Below are 19,005 nucleotides of genomic sequence, written 5' to 3'. Positions count from 1 at the left end.
AAATAAAGGGATGTGCGATTTTTTGCTGATTCCTCCTGTCTCCTGAAAAGCTGCTCCAGAGGGCTGGGGAAGTAGGGCAAATCAGGAAAAAACCCCACCTGCCCTGCTTCTTCTAAGTCCCTTTTGTGCACAGAAGCAGCTCTTATGTTTGTGGAAGGGAAATAACTATCAACTTTATTTATTTGTTGATACAATTCTGATCTGTTTTCAGTCCCGTTATTTTAGCTTTTTGAAAGTTTTACATTGTTATTCATTCTTCTGACTGATAATTTTATAGTTTTAGCTTTTTCGTAAATGGCTTTGGATTCTTTCTTTTTTTTTACAATCGTGCAGCATATAAATTTCATGAAATAAACAAAATAGGAATTTGTGTTCCAGCAGAAAGCCATCCCTGAAGTTTATGCTCACACTGTTAATGCTGCTGAAGTTCCCTAACGAGCAACTTGCTTAATTTATTGGGTTATGCCCAAATTTCTTTCCCCTCCAATTGCTCCTTTAAATGAAGCGAAGGAATTTTATGAGAAGGCTTTGAGAGTCACTTACATCTGTGTGAGAATGTGATCTGTACACATGTGGAGGTTGACGTTTTCAATTTGATTCCTAAAAATAGCAATTTAAGCTTATTTTAGTCATTAAACAAGGGTTATATATTGTGCATGACTTCAATGATTATAGTTGACTTTAATGACTATGGTTGCCAGATGTCCATTTACCAAAGCGTGGCATCATCATAAAACATAGCTGTTTACACACAAGGAGATCTTAAGCTTTAATTTGCTATCTGTTTTAAACCAGAATTAGTTGTTCCGAGAGAGTCATGATTTATTTATTTTAAAAAATAATAATTTAGCCTTGACACATGGATTGGTGGGATCCTTTTGCTAATTGAGCGTTGCTGTATTTCAAGAAGTAAAAATCCAGACACAAAAAGTTGAGTTTTTTTGGGAAATTTCAAAAATCTGGACATTTGGCCAAAATTGTCCCCAGAAGCTAAGTCCGGCATTGGAATCCCAGACAATCCAGACGTATGGCAACCCTAACCAATTAATGGGATCCTCTTTCCAGTCAAAGAGTTTATGAACTCAGTACTTTTTTGTTCTCCAATACTCTCCTTTTTATGAGACTATTCTCTTTTTCCATCCTCTCTCTGGCAAACAGGAGCTGTTAATGGAACTATTGCTAATAAACATTCACATATATCCTCTCAGCAATCCTTAGAACAGTCCTATAAGTTCATATTCCTGCAGCCCTGCTTAAGTTTCATGCTGATTGTTGCCAATTTAGAAAGTGCTGACTATTGTGGGCTTTTCTGTTTCTATAAACTGGTCAACGGCTGCAATAAATTCACCCAAATTGCAAGGGGGGGGGGTGGGCTTGGAGGCAGATAGAGCAGTGACTTGCTTCAGGTCAACTCGCAAGTTCATAGTGAGGGCAGTATTTGAACAAGGGACTGTCCAACTCACATTCTTAATCACTACACTGTTAAAGCTTTCCATACTTTCAATGTTTCATACTTACATATCACTGCTTGGGTTGGGTTTGACCATTTCATCTGCTGGCAAACAAAATTCCATAATTTCGTTGAATCCCGCATTCCCAATATTTTTGGCAAGCTACAAAGGGAAATATAAACACACCGGGCAAAGATTAACATAATCACGCCAAGCAACTGATTTCAGTAGCAACCCATTTTCTTGATTTTCCAGTGGAGAAAGAACTTAGGGTTAAAAAGTTAAATCTTAGAGAATTCTGGGGGTTGTATCCAAAGAGTAGACCCATTGAAATTAATTTCCACAACAAATTTAAGAACATTACTTTCAACAGGTCTATGTTCTGAGTAGAACGTAGTTGAATACAACACTGAATCTGTAGTTCCCTTGCCTGCCCAGATGGGTCCTTTTAACACATGAAACCAACAAGCTTTATTAAACAAAGCTCCAGTAGCGTGACCGCAGTTCCTACAGAAACAATTTAGTCCTGATATACATATATATTTAATTGCAATAAAGGAGAGAATTTCTTCCAAGAAATTTAAAAGAGATTCTATTGTTGGATGATCTCCAATAGTAGCCATACTTAGACTTTGAATATGACTTACGTAGCTGTATACCACTTATAGAATTACAGTAACATTGTACACACACAGACTCAGTTTGCATATTGTGGTAAGCTGTTAAGTGCTGATCTGAGGTGTTTCGTTCCTCCTAACTGCTGTGCAGAGGATATAAATGACATGGTTTAGTGTTACAACCAACCAGATATCATGGTTTGTTTTCTCCAAACAGACTTATCAACTGCGGTTTTTTGAGGACACAATTGTGGTTTCGTTGGGGAAAAACACAGTCTTTGTGTTATGAGAATTATAAGGTCTAAGATATAAAATAAATTCACCAGGCAAACACATATGTAAATATATAAACCACATGTCTGAAACAGTACAGGAAAAAAGTCCTGAAACTATTTTGTCTCTCCCAAATTGACCTCAAATATTTCTCTGCAAGGACAAAGGAAATGGGAAAATCTCCCCATTGTCTCTTTGCTCACAAATCCTGTCTTAAGGGCCTATCTGTGTATGAATAGGGTGAGTCTGTGACCTGGATTCAGGAACTGAGTATTTACAATCACAAAGAAATGGCCAGACTGCCCAAGTAATGCAATCAGTGATCATTATCAGGTGCCCTGACAGACAGGTTTTTTGCTGTATACCGCCTCTTCTGTGGTGTATGTATGATGTATTGGGGGGTGGCCTTAAGCTTACAAGGTGGCAATTTCAAAAAGTCTATATATAAGGGCTTGCACACCATTGTTCTGGGTTCCTCCTCCCTCGTGCATGTGGTGAGTGAGGACCCTGTTGCAACAATAAAGATCAGGCTTACTAGCTGCTTTGCTTCTCAATATTCTCTGGTTGGCCTCTGTTATTTTCTCCTACCGATAGAGAACCTACAAAAGGACTCTATATAGGCTCTTGGGTACCCCATAAGGGAAAAGGAGCAGGGTTTTTTTTCTTATAACACTTTGATTCAGACATAACACTCTCCCAGGAATCATGGCTTGTTTCTCCCCGGTGCAAACAGAGAGGAGTAAAATGGGTACGGTCTGTTTATATGTGGTCAACCATTAACTGTGTGTTACCATAGTGTGCAAATACTGCCACCAGCTACACACCAACTCAGCTTTCGAATGACAGAAACATTTTTTACTTTACCAGCAACTCAGATGTTCCCAGCACATCTAACGTGAGCGACTGCATTCTGGAATAGTGGACGCCAAGTTCCCGATGGATTCCTGAACACTCAATGCAAGTTAAAATGCCCAGGTTTGTTGAAAGCCATGTAGGATCTGAAAATGATAGAACAGAGGGGGAAAAGAACATAAGCCACACAGGGTAATGAAATAACAGAATCCCTTCATGGGACATAAACCCAGCAACTAGATTTTGCATCCATACAAAGCAAAAAAAATGTATAAAGCACATGATTAGTTGAAGTTCGTTTTCACTGTATGGTTTTATGTATTATTGTAAACTGATATTTTTTTTAAGAAACAGTGGTATATAAGTATTTTCACAGAGGGATAAATAAACCACAACTGCTGACTTTAACGGATGGGGCAAGGTTCTGGGAGAATGTGGTGGAAGTGAGTTGTGGTGGAGGAGGAGAGTGCACCTCTGAATGGGCCTCTCCTGGGATTATCTGTAGGTCTCCGCTACACAGACAATTGCAAAACTGAAAATGGAAAAAGCAGCCACCGTAATAGTGTGAAAGCATTAAGGCATTTAAGTTGTTCTAACAGTAATCGATTATCCTTTTAGAGGGGAGTTGGTAGATATGTTTCTGCTTTTTATGTAAGGTAAAGGTAAAGGACCCCTGACCATTAGGTCCAGTCATGACCGATTCTGGGGTTGCAGCGCTCATCTCACTTTATTGGCCGAGGGAGCCGGCGTACAGCATCCGGGTCATGTGGCCAGCATGACTAAGCTGCTTCTGGCGAACCAGAGCAGCGCACGGAAACGCCGTTTACCTTCCCGCCCGAGCGGTACCTATTTATCTACTTGCACTTTGACGTGCTTTCGAACTGCTAGGTTGACAGGAGCAGGGACCGAGCAACGGGAGCTCACTCCGTCGCAGGGATTCGAACCGCCGACCTTCTGATCGGCAAGTTCTAGGCTCTGTGGTTTAACCCACAGCGCCACCCGCATCCCTTTGTTCTAACAGTAATCGATTATTCTTTTGGAGGAGGGTTGGTAGCTAGGTTTCTGCTTTTTTTGTAGGATTGTCTTAAATTGCATTAATTGTTCCATATGTTTATGATTTGTTATTAGCTGTTTTGAGCAACTAGGAAAAAGAGGTGTTAAGAGAGGGACCCAAAACTTTACATGGGAAATAGCACATCTTCACTTTTTAAAAAGTCACCTTGTGCCCCACAGTCACAGCACGTGTCATTCCCAGGCATCCTCTGTACATCAGAGATGATTTCCTTTGTCAGTTCTTGGACAATGTTGTTTTCTCCTGTGTTGTCATCACCTTTGAATGCATTATTTAAAGCTTCTTCTTTACTGTTCTGTAGCACCGATATCCAGCTTGAAAAACAAAACAAATCCCATTTCTCCGTTCAACTGGTATAAATGCACTACTGTCCTCCAGAGAAAAAAGTTTAAAGGAAGGCAGACAAGGCTTACAAAGCTGAGCTTAGCTCTCGCTTACAGTCACAGGAAGGAGGCAAACGAGAGTTGACTCAAAACTTCAGGGCTGGCTACATGACATGACAGTTGCAGAGAAGGCTAAAAGAAAAACTCCCACTGGAGTTTAAGGGCTGTGATAGGTGTGTGGTTTTTAATGCTAAGGAAAGGAATTCTGGCTAGGGTTGAAAATCTCCATAATTGGAAATTTGGTGGCGCTACTGGAAGGCATTTGTTTCCTAAACGTTAAAATTCCATGGTTCCACATTTATTTGCATTGCTGCCTGTAGATCCAGGGTAGCCAATATGGTACCCGTCAGATGTTGTTGGACCAGCAAAGCCAAGGGTCAGGGATGATGAGAATAGTAATCCAATGACATCTGGATGGGGCCACATTGACTATCCCTGCTGTAGATGAACAGAAAGTTTAGTCTTCCTAGCCTGTCTAAATAATGGCTAGAATTAAGGATTATCTTTCTCCGCAGTAGAGAAGCAGTTGTTTTATCTACTGTAGACACCACTATCATGAGCAAGCGAAACAGCAAAGAAAACAACAAAAACCACTATTAATGCAACTTACATTTGGCAGTCCTGTTCATCCTCTGCTTGGAAATGATACGTTCGGTCATCTACAGGAAGATAAAATGTTTCTAGTGTCGACTCCCAAAAATGTTTGGATAGTTTATCTCATCACAACAGTCATGACCATTTCCAAAACTCATGCACCAGATACTGGTGGTTGTTAAAAGGTAAAGGTACCCCTGCCCGTACGGGCCAGTCTTGACAGACTCTAGGGTTGTGCGCTCATCTCACTCTAGAGGCCGGGAGCCAGCGCTGTCCGCAGACACTTCCGGGTCACGTGGCCAGCGTGACGAAGCACCAGCGCAGCACACGGAAACGCCGTTTACTTTCCCGCTATGAAGTGGCACCTATTTATCTACTTGCACTTAAGGGTGCTTTCGAACTGCTAGGTAGGCAGTAGCTGGGACCGGACGGGAGCTCACCCCGCCGTGGGGATTCGAACCACCGACCATGCGATCGGCAAGTACTAGGCGCTGAGGTTTTACCCACAGCGCCACCCGCGTCCCTACTGGTGGTTGTTACTGGAGTTAAATTAACTGGGCAATACATTGCCCGGGGTTAAAATCACCCATATATGCAGGTGGTGCAAGTAGGATTAAGCGGCAGGCTCACGTATAACTTCCCTGCTGCTATGGTTGCTTATTCGATTAGACCAAAGACCACCAACAGAAAAGTTATTGCAAATGTTTGCTCAGAACTAGTTTAGCAATGCAGGGGTTAATACAATGACACCATCAGCAACTGTTGGTTGTGTAACTATTTTCCATTCATCCTATTTCCCTAATACACCTGGAATGTGAGTGTTCTTAGCCAGATGGGGGAAGTCTTCCTACTTTTTTTTTTTTTAATGCTCAAAATAATGACATGCATTATTGTGGGCTTCCTGAAAGCATTTTGCTATCCACTGTTGGAAACAGGATGCTGGGATTGATGAACCTGATCTAGTAAGGACTTTATTTTTATTTTACAGCACAAGTTCCTCCTGACTCACTTCCAGCAGTTTCTTTCCTCCACCTTCCAACCATGGCAATACAAGGAGCTGTGTTTATTTTATTTTCTAGAACCCTGATAGTGCCCTTGCCTGCTTTTCACTTGGGTGTTTTTTTTCTTTGCCACTTTGCTTTGTAACATTTGCTCTTTATTTCCATGGTGTTGTTTGGGGGTGGGAGGTGGAAACACCCGCCGATTTAAATATTTCAAGCCAAACATGATTGTAAAGAATGCCTCAATTTAGTGCAACCACAAGTCCACAGCATGTGAAATCGGAAAGAATTTTCAAACGTTTTCCAAAGGTTTCTCTCTCACGTTAAAGCAGACCTTTTAAACAACTAAGCAGACCTCTGAAAGCTATTATAAAAGACTTGTACAGTCTTACGGCTCTATCTCAGAGGATTGCATCATAGCATAACGTCACACCTGTTGGCTCAGGCTGAGCCTCTACTGGCTGGGAGTGCCTACATACTTCCACTTTTCCAGAAACCTCAAGTCCATGCGGTTGCTTATGTCTCTCTGTGTAGAGTGCTGGGTTAAAAACAGTGTGTTTGCCATGGACCAGCACTGAGGCCTGACTCATACACTACCAGAACAGCACAAAAGCTGATAGGCATGACCAAACAGGTGTGATTCCCATGTTGTATCCAGTTAAAACATTTGGAATTCTACGTTGGCAGCAAAGTTGTATTTGCAAACTAATTTGCTTAGAGAGAGAGAGATGGCTTGGATCTAAAGACCCTGCTATAGCCACTCATGCAGGTTCTTCCCCACCCACCTGGGCTGGCAGCCCTCTGAGAAGTGGTTTGAGAAGGTCAGGAGACTCTCAAGAGCAGCTTGTGGGGAGACACAGGGGGACTGGAGAAAAAGGAAACTCCAATAGCCACATCTGAGTGGGAGCATCTCCCCCTCTCCCTCTTGGACATAGGGATCCAAGCCCCAGTTATGAACTATATAATTTGGCACAGCTATCAACATGAGATGCTTAAAGGTAAAGGGACCCCTGACCATTAGGTCCAGTCATGACCGACTCTGGGGTTGCGGCACTCATCTCACTTTATTGGCCGAGGGAGCCGGCGTACAGCATGTGGCCAGCATGACTAAGCCGCTTCTGGCGAACCAGAGCAGCACACGGAAACGCCGTTTACCTTCCCGCCCGAGCGGTACCTATTTATCTACTTGCACTTTGACGTGCTTTTGAACTGCTAGGTTGGCAGGAGCAGGGACTGAGCAACGAAAGCTCACCCCGTCGCGGGGATTTGAACCACTGACCTTCTGATTGGCAAGCCCTAGGCTCTGTGGTTTAACCCACAGCGCCACCCGATGCTTAGGACGGCGTAATTGTAAAAAAATATGTAGAGAAAAGATGCCTTAGGAAATCTTTGGCCTTCCATATGTTGTTGGACCATATCAACCTCATCCAGCATGGCTAACAGGGCTGATGGGAGTTGTAGTCCAACATCTGGAGGTCCCCCACCCATTGCTTTGGGAGATACGAAGTATAGAAAGGTTGTCCAGAACATATGCAATAAGATTGGCTGCAACATAACAATTTGATGGTCAGTGAGCAAAAAAAGGAAACCCCCTAGAACTAAATGAAGGACGAGGAATGTCAGAAGTATGACAGTGTTAGAAGTATGGGATTTATCGTGCGCCTGATCAAGTTCAGAAAGATTCCTCAAGATAAAGGTAGCCATTTTGATCCCAAAATCTTAAATGGGCAGAAGGTGTAGTATGACCTGTGGATATTAGCCATGTGGGGAGCTGCAAAGATCAGAGCATGTTCCTAACTAGAAAGCCAGATTAGGTGAACCTACAGAAAAAGGGGCAGACCGTAAACAGAAGCTGGCTCAAGGAACAAGTGGCCTATACTGAAAGAACAGTGCTAATTTTGCATCTAGAAGAAAATGAAAGAAAAGAACATCTGTATCAAAGAAAGTGGAGGCAGAATGTTGGCATATTCAAGAGAGGAAGGTGTGAGGAAGAGAATGGCACACACATACCCCTGTTTGCACAGTATGATCTTGACTTATATATCTTTTTATCTTTCAATAAAGAATATAAAAAACCTATTATATGTATAAGATGCTACAAAACTCCCGGTTCTGAAAGAAGAAACCCCCATGATCAAGAAAAGGAATTGTTGTTAAACATTAGTTATTTATAATTACATGACCTTTCTGATAATATTTCAACAATATATTCTATACAGGCTTCATGAACGATTTTGAGATTTGGTTCTGCAGAGAAATCAGGAAAGCATACCTAAAATAACCTGAATAGGGCACCCAAGGATGGCTAATACAGCAACAAAAACTGAGACATATAAACGAATAGTTTATAGTGACAAACATATAAGAATGATATGTGAAATATATGAAAGGCAAAAATGTTCAAACAAAGCAAGCTCTGATAGTAACATATTCCAAATGTATCAGACTGAATTTTGGAATCTCACCATTAACTTGTTTTTCCCCTTGAAACAATATGGAGATTTTTAGAACTAACTAATAGAAAGTACCTACAACAAACCTACGTGATATGAGGTCAAAACATTTTTTCTCTTCTGGGTTTGTTTTCACTTGGCAAGTTAACAGATTGAGCTTTGCAGGAGGCCGGTTTGCCTGATTAAAGAAGAAACAAAACAAAAAGGAATATCCCTTAGTAAAAATGCATAAAGAATAAAGACTTTCCTGTTATCATGGATTTCTAAAGGGAGAATCCTCCTGTATACAAGACACCCAAGATATGCCCATGGAAATTACCAAAATAGGCAGATATCCAGTTCTTTTGAATAAACTACAGGAAGTGGAAATGATTAGATCTAGGGCAAGTTCACAGCAATATGAACTGTAAGGAACGGGGCAAATTGCTACTTCCTGTATTACAGTGGTACCTTGGTTTGCAACCGCTTTGGATTACAGCCATTTTGGATTACAACCATGTCAAACCCAAAAGTGTGTGTCCCTTTTTTTGGATTACAACCAATTTCTTATGGGAGGCCCCATTGGCGAAAGCACATCATGGGTTACAACCTGTTTTGGTTTACAACTGGACCTCCGGAACGTTTTATGGTTGTAAACCAAGGTACCACTGTACAATATTAAGATGTGTCTACACCTCAGAAAGATATGAGCCTTGGGAAGCAGGTCAAGAATGGCTGGATAAATTTACTTTAGTTCTAAAGTTCCATTCAGAAATATAGTCAACGGGTACAACTCACACCACTGCCATTTATGCTTTATGAAATAATTGTGTGAGCACTATAATTTACTCGGGAACACATCCTCCTGTTGCAACACTTGGCCGATACAGGAAGCATTTACTTTGGTAATAAAGGTGCATTAGACTAAGTTAAAATGATTTGAACTCTTGTAAAGGATCCAAAGGACAAGGTAACATTTGGCTCTCCGACTTGTTATAGTAGGCACTAGAGACAAATAAACCATTAAGAGTTATTGACACAATTAACATTACATGCAAATATTTACCATAAAAACATAAGACAAAGCAGTTCCAAGAGATGCAGCGTGAAGAAAAACTCATACTGACTATTGCAGTCGGACATTACACAAGAATATTAGTGGCACGTTTCATAAACAGTAAAGGCAAACAGAGATATATATTTTTGCATGTGTTCAACTCTTGACAACTATGGTGCGAGTAAATATTTGCAAAAACAAGGCTATGGTGGATTCCTCTTCCTAAGGATACATCTTTTCATCATGACTGGTTTATGAGAACATTATGGGCTAGTTTACACCAAACGATTGCATTCAGATTTTACACATGGTTAAGGCATGGGAGCAAAAACATTTAGGGCTCATCAACACTGGAGTGTAACATGGATTTGAAGCTGCTTGTGTCTCGATTTTTTGCAGCAACTGGTACTTCCCCAGGCCACAGATAATCCAGTAAAAGAAAAATATACAATATAAAAATGGTATGTTATCCAACTGCAGATGCACTGAATTGCATTGTGTGGGTGGACTTCTTTTTTAAGTGTGATAATGTTTCACTGGGTGTGGTCTGTCACCACCTCCCGTTCCTAAAGGCACATTTGTATTATTATTGTTTTTAAAACAACTCTTCTGCCTGGAATTACTCTTGCATAACCAGCTGCATTAAAAATAAAAATGACATTTGCCCTTGCAGGTACAGGAGGCAGGAAAGAAAACAAGGAGGAAAAGAAGGAAAGAGGAGGAGGAGGAGGAGGAAGAAGAAGAAGGAGGAGGAGGAGGAGGAGGAGGAGGAGGAGGAGGAGGAGGTACAGCATATATAAAAACATAGCAAAACATCAAGCACTAAAAACTTCCCAATACAGGGGCTTAAATGAAAATGATTCCCAAACTTTCTTTGCCTGGCTTGGAGCGACACATGTTTTTTAACATCTCTTTTGAGCAAATTTAGTATATTAGAAAACCTGTATTTATTTATTTTTAAAAGCATTTTAAAGGTGTATGGCACAGGTAAACAGCTGTTTTCATGCCTACAGAGGAACCGTCAGATTTCCTTGCTTAGAACAACACACCTGTATTTTAAATTTATTTTTTAATGACTGATTTGCACAAACCTGGCATACTGGAAAACTTGTATTACAAAAATAAAAATTGGACGGTGGGCACCTGCAGCTAAGCAAATAGCATGCATATTCACAATAGACCTCAGGTTTCGAGAACTTACAGTGAGTAAGGAAGCACTAATTGAAGGAAGTGGGCAGCAACACAGAGAGTGAAGACATCCCATTCAAGCACCAGCTACAAGTGCAGACAGGACATCAAGCTACATTTCGGAGGCATAAAACCGAAAGCACTTGTGTGTGGATGGAGATGCACAAATGCACGCCCGGAAACAGCAGCCCAAGTACCCATGAATGTTGTTGTGTGGACAGAGCCTTGTGTGCACCAAGGCCAGTGTGAATATATTTACACCAACAAAAACAACAAAGTGAAAATTAGCCCCATGTCTCTTTGTGAAGCGCAAGATAATTTAATGTTTCCCTAGAGAAATAAAAGAAGAAACTAATTAAAACAGGGCAGGCGTAACCGAGAAGAAAACAAACAATCACTGTTTTATTTTCCATTTTTAACCACAACCACAATAACAACAAAGGACAATTTAAATGACTAGGAAACGTATTTGGCCACGGTTTCCATTGCGTTTAATTAGAAACTTGACCTGAAGGGTTTTACTGAAAACAGCAGGTCAAGAGATTAAGTCTGTGCAGACTAACTGCTGAATTCAGAGCTGCACCATAACATTACACTACAATGACATTATAATGTTGGCACAGCAAACAGAGAAGTTGGTGCATGTAAAACATTCTTTGGCCTGGCATTTCTTCCTTTAGATTCTGGAGAATGGAAAGTTCCTATCTGATCCACTGGATCAACCTTACTCTCTTTTTAGAAACAAAGGTAATCTTCAGAATCCATCTCCAGCTTTGGTATTTGAAAAGGAAGATGTGTAGCAATAACTGACAGAGACAAGAAAAAATAGCAGAATCTGTTTGTATGTTAGAAGTAGCCGGGGTGAAGTGGTATGTGAGTGAGGGGTAAGGTGGGTGGCATTTATAGCACAAAATCACTTAAGTTTTGAAAGGCAATGCAATTTGGGGTGGAAGGATGACCCAAGTTAAGGATAGCAAAAACAAGGCTATCCCACATAACTAGATCAACATAATTGCACCAGAGCTAAAGCGCACATGAATAGAGGAATGTTCATCTAATGTTCTTCCAGGAGGAAGAAAAAGGACAATCTTTCTTTCTACAACATGGGAACTGGGAGGCACAATGCACACCTTAGAGAACATGAAAGGTCAGAAAGAAATGGAACTGTCCCAGACCAAGATCAGTTCAAGAGCCAGTATAACTCAGAACAGGAGCTATTTTGATGACCTAGCGCATAATCTCAGACGAACTATGGTCATACTAATGGAGTGGTTCTCCGCATGTGTGTTCCTTTTTACCCACTACACAGTAGCCACGTATGTAGTGATATGTATCTGGCATTAAAGGCAAGGCCTACCAGACGTGGTGAATAACATTTGGAAGGCTTGTACCTTAACACAGCAACAATGGCAGGTGACCCAACAAAACACAGCGGAAAACAAGGAATGATGCCTTTAGTGTGAATGACCACACCAAAATGCCAAAGAAGAAGAATAAGTTTAAACAGTTCTGCGGGCCACAGCAAAAGGTAGATGGGGGCTGAAAACCATAAAAAGAGCCAATCTAGTCTGTCAGAGGCCTGTTCTGAAAGGGCAAGGAGCCACAGGCACCTGTTCAAGGAAGAAATCCAGGGCATGCAGCCATTCTGATGATTCTTAATATGCATTAAGGCAAAGTAACCTCAGTCCCTGAAATGCATCAAGCATCTAGTGTCTGAGAAAAGTATAGATTTCACAAGTACCAGAATTTCTGCATCTGGTTAGCTGTCCTGATTGGATACTGGAGAAAAGGGTTTTTTAAACTTGAGATCCACACAGCTGGCAAATGTGTGGCAGAATGTCCCAAGTGACAATAGGGTGGGTTGCAAAGATGAAAATATGTTGAACTGCTAAATTGTTCTTACTGATAGAGAACAATAAATTTAAATCGTGTTGATCTTCATTCCTGCTTGCTAGAAGGCAACAGCCAATATTTATCAGCTGGTAAAAACACAAGAGAAGACAAGTGTTGCTTCTTTAGTACCTATGTGTATTGTAAGCCAACTACACGAAGTCTGTATTTTGAGACTATCTATTTCACCAGAGAAAAAAGTCTGCACAAACTCGGGGCCATAACCAACAAAGAAGTCACTTCTAGCAGTGTCCAAGGAGAATTATCAACTATGTGCACAGCATATAAATTATTCCCATTCCTGCTGTAAAGATGGTACTCCCAGAAAAGTATAGAAGGCCCTAATACAATTAAATTTACAAACAATGAAAGAAAGAAGAATTAATTTAGATCTTGGGAGAAGAGTACTTACAATCAGATCAAAAGACAGTCCATCTATCAACCCAATCCACATTTGAATGAACGGTATCCACTCTGGCACATGAGATTTTCAAAAAACCAACCCTGAATTCGAAAGGAATTCGAAAGGAATTTGGACTGCAACCCCAACCTTTTAGTTTTTACTTTGCAAAACATATTTAAAATCCATCTGGAAATTGGGGGCCACTTCACCTGCAACAACTATTTTATACAGAACATGTTATTGTGTAAAAAGAATATGAAAAAACCATATCCATATTTAGTTTCCTACACAGAAGCTGTATAAGGTTGCAACTTAAAACAAACTCAGTGAGACTTTTTCAGGGTGGACATGCGTAGGGTTGTGCTATAAGTATTGGAAATAAGTCCTAGGTAAAGCAGTTTTGAAAAGTCAGTGGCTCAATTAAGATAAACCTTCACACTCACACCATGGTTTGGAAACCAAACTTCAGTTTCACATACTCTCCCCCTCCCCTTTTTACATGTGGCGCTCTCTACAGTTTCCTGTGAAACACAAACCTCAGCTTGGGTACGCCCAAATTAGCAAGCTAACACATGCTTCAAAAACAGAATTAGAAACCATCATTTGAAGCGGCAGAGTTGATTCTGGCTGGGAGAACATGTGCTAATTATAGTTTGCCAATTTGGAATTTACGGCAAGCAATGGTTAGTGATAAACAGGAAACTGATGTCAGCAAAGCCATGTGCAAGGGAAAGGAAATGAGAATGTGTTAAGAAGTAAGCTTGTCCATAACCGCCCCCCCCCCCCAAGATATGGTTTTGAAGCTCATCTGAAATAAGCCAGTATGAAATGAGAACAAAGGGGGGAAGTATAGAGAGATAACTGTCTTGAAAAAGGTAGAAAGCAGGGTTGCCATATTTTGAAGAGCAAAAAAAGAAGACTTCTACTTTTAACTATGGGTCACTATGATGACTCTAACCATTAAAAAGAGGACCTATGGCAAAGTACAGCTGTGCAGAAATGTTAAAGGCAAAGAGAAAACAGTAAAATAATCGTCTTTCACTGCTTCTTTCCCATTTTAGGTATCAAGCAGAGTTGTGAAAAAACGAATAGTTTAAAAAAAATTAAAAAAATTAAAAAGTTTTAAATAGATCTCTCTCATTCTGGTTTTTTTTTGAAAAACAGCTGTTCTTTAAACAACATTGTCTAAATGATAACTGAGCATAATAATACAAGCATCATAAAATCTAATTCCATGACCTTCTGTCTCACACACTGTTGGTTGCATTTCTACATGGAAGAAGAAACTGGGACTAAAACGTATCTTTTGAGGCCAAGCATTACAAATATTACACAGTAGGTCACGCAATGAATCTATTATTATACAGACTATGAATATTTAGACAGTGCAGATATTAGCTTTCCATGCCATGCTGAGGAATGGGCAGCTTCAAAATGACATTAGATAAATGAATGAAGAATAATATTTCTTAACGGCTGCTATTCACAGTGGCTAGGTATTATCACCAGTGTTAAGAGGAAGAATGCCTCTGAATATCAGTGGCTGGAAGGCAAACAGAGGAGAGGGCTGTTGTATGCGTGTCCTGTTTGTGGGCTCCCCAGAGGTATCTGGCTTGCCATGGTGAGAACAAGATTCAAGCCCCACATTAGGACAAAAAAATTCATGCATTGCAGAGGGCTGGACTAGATGACCGTCATGGTTCTAGCCAACTCTACAATTCTATGATTCTAAGAGGCTAGACCAGATGGGGCCATTGGTCTGATCCAACAAGGCCCTTCTTATGTAACCTGTCTTCCCAGCAAATGCCAGTCCTTGCTTACGACACGTTTTCAGTTAAATGACCTTCTTAACATCCTTAGAGGTGTACAGAAAAAGCCAAACAGGTTTTTTCCTTTATTTAAAACTGGTACCTTAAGCAGATACAAATTCTATAGTGCAAAAGGCATATTATTTATTATTTGTTTTATTTTTTCAATTTCTATACCGCTTTATATTTTTAATAAAAATCTCAAAGCAGTGTACAGCATATTAAATCAATAAATCAATACAACAATAGCCAGGCGATGTTCCTCCGGCCTCATGAGGAGCCTCTTCAGTAGGGCTGGTGAGTGTGGGCACTGCCCCCTAGGCCAGGTGGAAAGGGCCTTGCAGGGAGCGGCCTTCACACTCGCAGCTGGGCGATATTATGGATGGCATTACCTGACTTTTCGTCTTAAGCCTATTCTGTGAACCGCCCCGAGATCTTGTGATGGAAGGGGTGGTTTATAAATTTAATTAATGAATAAAATAAAATAACAAACAAACCTTCTAGGTAGTATAAATGATCTATTTATCTGCGTGATTCTTCATGAAATATTTAACTGTGGAAAAGCACTGTGGTTTAGCATAATATATCCAGGCAACAAGATTAGATTTTGTTTTGTTTCCTCAACTGATTTAAAGATTACATGGCAAAATAATAATAATAAAAAAATACATCCCATCCTAACACTGGCCTAGAAAGTTCGAATTAACAGCTTTCATTCTAGCTGAGATGGGTAAGGGCCACAGGTCAGTAGCAGAGAATCTGCTTTGAATGCAAAAGGTCCCAAGGTTCAATCGCCAAATAGGCCTGGGAGAGATCCTGCCCCAAACCCCGGAAAGCCACTGTCAGCTTGGGTAGAAAATATGGCCCAATGGTCTGACTCAGTATTAGGCAGTTCCCTGTGTCTCTAGACCCAATCACTTACTTTAAAAACAGGAATTCTACACTTAAAAGGATTTCTCTTACAAACATGATGCCACAATAGCAGATTATTTTTCAGAGCATGTCACTTATACTTTCCTCATCCATCTGCCCAGAACAAGAGCTCATTATTTTTAACAACATAGTAAAACATTTGGTTGTTTCCATAACCCATCATCAGGCGCGGTAACAAATGAGTGGGCGTGTATTTAATTCTCATAGCAATTTGGCCAAGTTGTTGCTTTTTCGAAAAGTTAAGTGATCTCAATGAACATGCTCAGTTAAGGAATCTGGCTGATACTGTAACTATAAATACAGAGGCAGCCTAATTTGGCTTTTTTTTCCTATTAGCAACAGGCTGTGTGCATAGAGTACTATAAACAAATACTTACTGTACCATGGGAAATTGTAAGGAAACCATTTTTAACCGTGCACTTCCTCTTCTGCCACACTTTTCTGATTCTGTTTATTTTTTTTAAAAAGGAGAGAGAGAAGGAGATCTAAATTTTGGTATGACTCGTATTGTTGCAAAAGACTGCCAAGCTCTTTTTCTAACTTTTCTTTCAAAGCTACATACAGTGGTACCTCGGGTTAAGTACTTAATTCATTCCAGAGGTCCGTTCTTAACCTGAAACTGTTCTTAACCTGAAGCACCACTTTAGCTAATTGGGCCTCCCGCTGCCGCCGGAGCACGATTTCTGTTCTCATCCTGAAGCAAAGTTCTTAACCCGAGGTACTATTTCTGGATTAGCGGAGTCTGTAACCTGAAGCGTCTGTAACCCGAGGTACCACTGTACTCATCACTTAAAAAAAGAAAGAAAATAAAAAGCATACACACCCATCACTTTTCTTATAGAGGCTGCCATCTCTTTCAGTGCCGTGTTCCTTATTTCCCTGAGGTTGATGTAAACTATAAGTCGTACTCTGACGGAGCTGAGAATCCTAAAGGCAAAAAATAATAGATTGGTTACCAAAAAAACTCCACTGTTTCAATCCCAGCTCGAAACTCCATCACATTCCCAATATTCATAGCCCAACCAGCTCGGATGATGACAAATGATCCATAAGCAACTTTCACTTTTTCTTTTTTTCACTCTGCAGCAAAATGGGCCACTTAAAATCCAGACATCGCCACCATCAAAAGGACCTGGTTGTCCAGGCCCTCACTGGTGGACACAGTACTCAAGACTCACAGCTCAGGTTTTTGGCAAAGGCTTTAATGTGCAGGTCAGTACGATACACAAGTCAGGTTACAAAGCATTCACAATTTGTTTTCAACTGCAAGCACGATGCTGGGGCAATCCTGTGGATCTGACAGTCCCATCATGACTACCCTGCAAAAGCTAACTTCTTTAAATACCCCTCTAGACTTCTCAATAGCACATACAATCAGTAGCGACTCAAGCGTTGCTGCAACCGTTAATTTAGCTCAATACAGCGTCTCAGTGCACTAAAGCACAATCGTTTAGCAATTTGATTATGCAGAAATTCGTAGGTTTTTATGTTGCGATCTCACTGCATACACTTTGCAAAACCTGGCTCCCAATAATTCAGTTATGAATTTGATGCGAATGTATGTTCTGATAAGCCAGCTTTTGCTTACAAGGGAAAAGAATGGACTCTCAATGAGTAATTAAGTATATTTAAAACAATGAATACTCAACAGGGACAACATACATTTCAATTAATCTATGAGCAAACAGATCTCACACATCCTTCACAACACGGAATACAAGAGAGCCCAAGGGACTCACAGACGGACAAAAGCCAAGCAACTGGATTTCAGCAAAGGAAATAATTTTCAAACTAGCCTGACCTGCAACTAAACATTGCAGTGTGAAGTGCTCCAGTTAAGGATTTGAGACACTGCATTCCATTCCCCCCTCCTCCTGTTTTGTTTTGTTTTTCAAATTTCCACCCAACAGTCATTCAGCATTCCACTGAGCATGCTCAGTTTCCATTAGGCTGTTTTTGCCACACGGATTTTCGTTGAAAGATCTTATTCTATTTTATTCCAAACTTTGGTGTTCCCCCAGTGCCTGATAATATTTTCCTCTTGTGAGTGGATGATGCCATTTTGGCTATAGAAGGATCAGCACTCAAAGAATTAAGATCAGTACCAGTGTACGTGCTTTGCCTTGATTTAATTTATCCACCTTTAAATAGCTAAAATGTCTTCACACAATTTGCAAAATATGAAACAATTAGGCCAACAGATTATGTTTCAGAAAAGAAGACCAGTTACTTGAAATGCACATGACAATCATGCAATGTACCATTTACAAAAACATTCAAAGGACTTACTCTCCTAGACTTCGGTCACAAAAGGCAAATGCATTTTAGGAAGAAAAAAAGATCAGTTGCAGTGCAAAAAACAACACAGTGTTGGATAGTACACTAGAGGGAGTCTGACTTGGTTTAAGACACATTAAGGCCCTAATAGCACAGATCTGAAGGTATCTTTTTTGTGCATGTACCCAAAACTAGGTATCCAAATTATCTATGCACAAAAAAATCATTTCCCATTCATTTTAGGGGTAGCAACTTTCCATGACCTTGCTTCATACATACCATTGGGGTACCCTGGGGATGTGCAGCCAAATGCACTTGAAAGCCACTCAGCGTACGCTTTTAAATCTAACAGCATCAGATACGACAAAATCTAATTAGACATATAGTTTTAAATGTTTTACTCCATGCTTCTGAAGCATAAGGTGGTTCATCCTAATCAGAAATGGAAACTGTCCCCCTAGGGACATTCTAGACGACATTCAACAAAGTTTTACTTAGTGCAGATCCCCTGAAATTAATGGACCTAACTTAATCAAGTCCATTAATTTCAATTGGGCTACTCTGGATAACACTTAGCTGAATACCACCTTTTGTCTCAACCAAAACTCCTGCTCAGGTTTGAAAACCATAAGCCAAAAAAAACCAATATGGCCATATACACACAGCTGCGTAAACAGCTACAGATTTATTTGAAGCTCCACTACTGAAGAGGCCAAATGTTCTTCATTCCAGTTGAGTACCGTATTTTTCGTCCCATAGGACTCTCCGTCCCAT

At 40.4% G+C, this 19,005-nt stretch overlaps 1 protein-coding gene across 6 annotated transcripts in view; it reads right to left on the bottom strand.

The window, feature by feature from the left end:
• ASAP2 (ArfGAP with SH3 domain, ankyrin repeat and PH domain 2) overlaps window positions 1-19,005 on the bottom strand; it is a 505,514-nt gene that overhangs the window by 22,831 nt on the left and 463,678 nt on the right. For 4 of the 6 annotated variants that reach the window (XM_080999021.1, XM_080999023.1, XM_080999019.1 and 1 more), the window contains exons 10-17: window positions 16,778-16,881; window positions 16,332-16,401; window positions 8,787-8,874; window positions 5,259-5,307; window positions 4,413-4,579; window positions 3,206-3,339; window positions 1,519-1,613; window positions 544-600 (exon numbers count right to left, since the gene is read on the bottom strand). In XM_080999021.1, coding sequence (XP_080855147.1) covers window positions 544-600; window positions 1,519-1,613; window positions 3,206-3,339; window positions 4,413-4,579; window positions 5,259-5,307; window positions 8,787-8,874; window positions 16,332-16,401; window positions 16,778-16,881 — 764 coding nt within the window. The remainder of the gene's footprint in view (window positions 1-543; window positions 601-1,518; window positions 1,614-3,205; window positions 3,340-4,412; window positions 4,580-5,258; window positions 5,308-8,786; window positions 8,875-16,331; window positions 16,402-16,777; window positions 16,882-19,005) is intronic. The other 2 variants (XM_080999024.1, XM_080999020.1) reach the window with 1 other exon arrangement.

Source organism: Podarcis pityusensis (genome assembly GCF_964106645.2).
Source record: "Podarcis pityusensis genome assembly, chromosome: 3".
Lineage (NCBI taxonomy): Eukaryota > Metazoa > Chordata > Lepidosauria > Squamata > Lacertidae > Podarcis > Podarcis pityusensis.
Note: the sequence above shows the minus strand (reverse complement) of the source record. Positions and strands in the feature narration are given on the sequence as shown.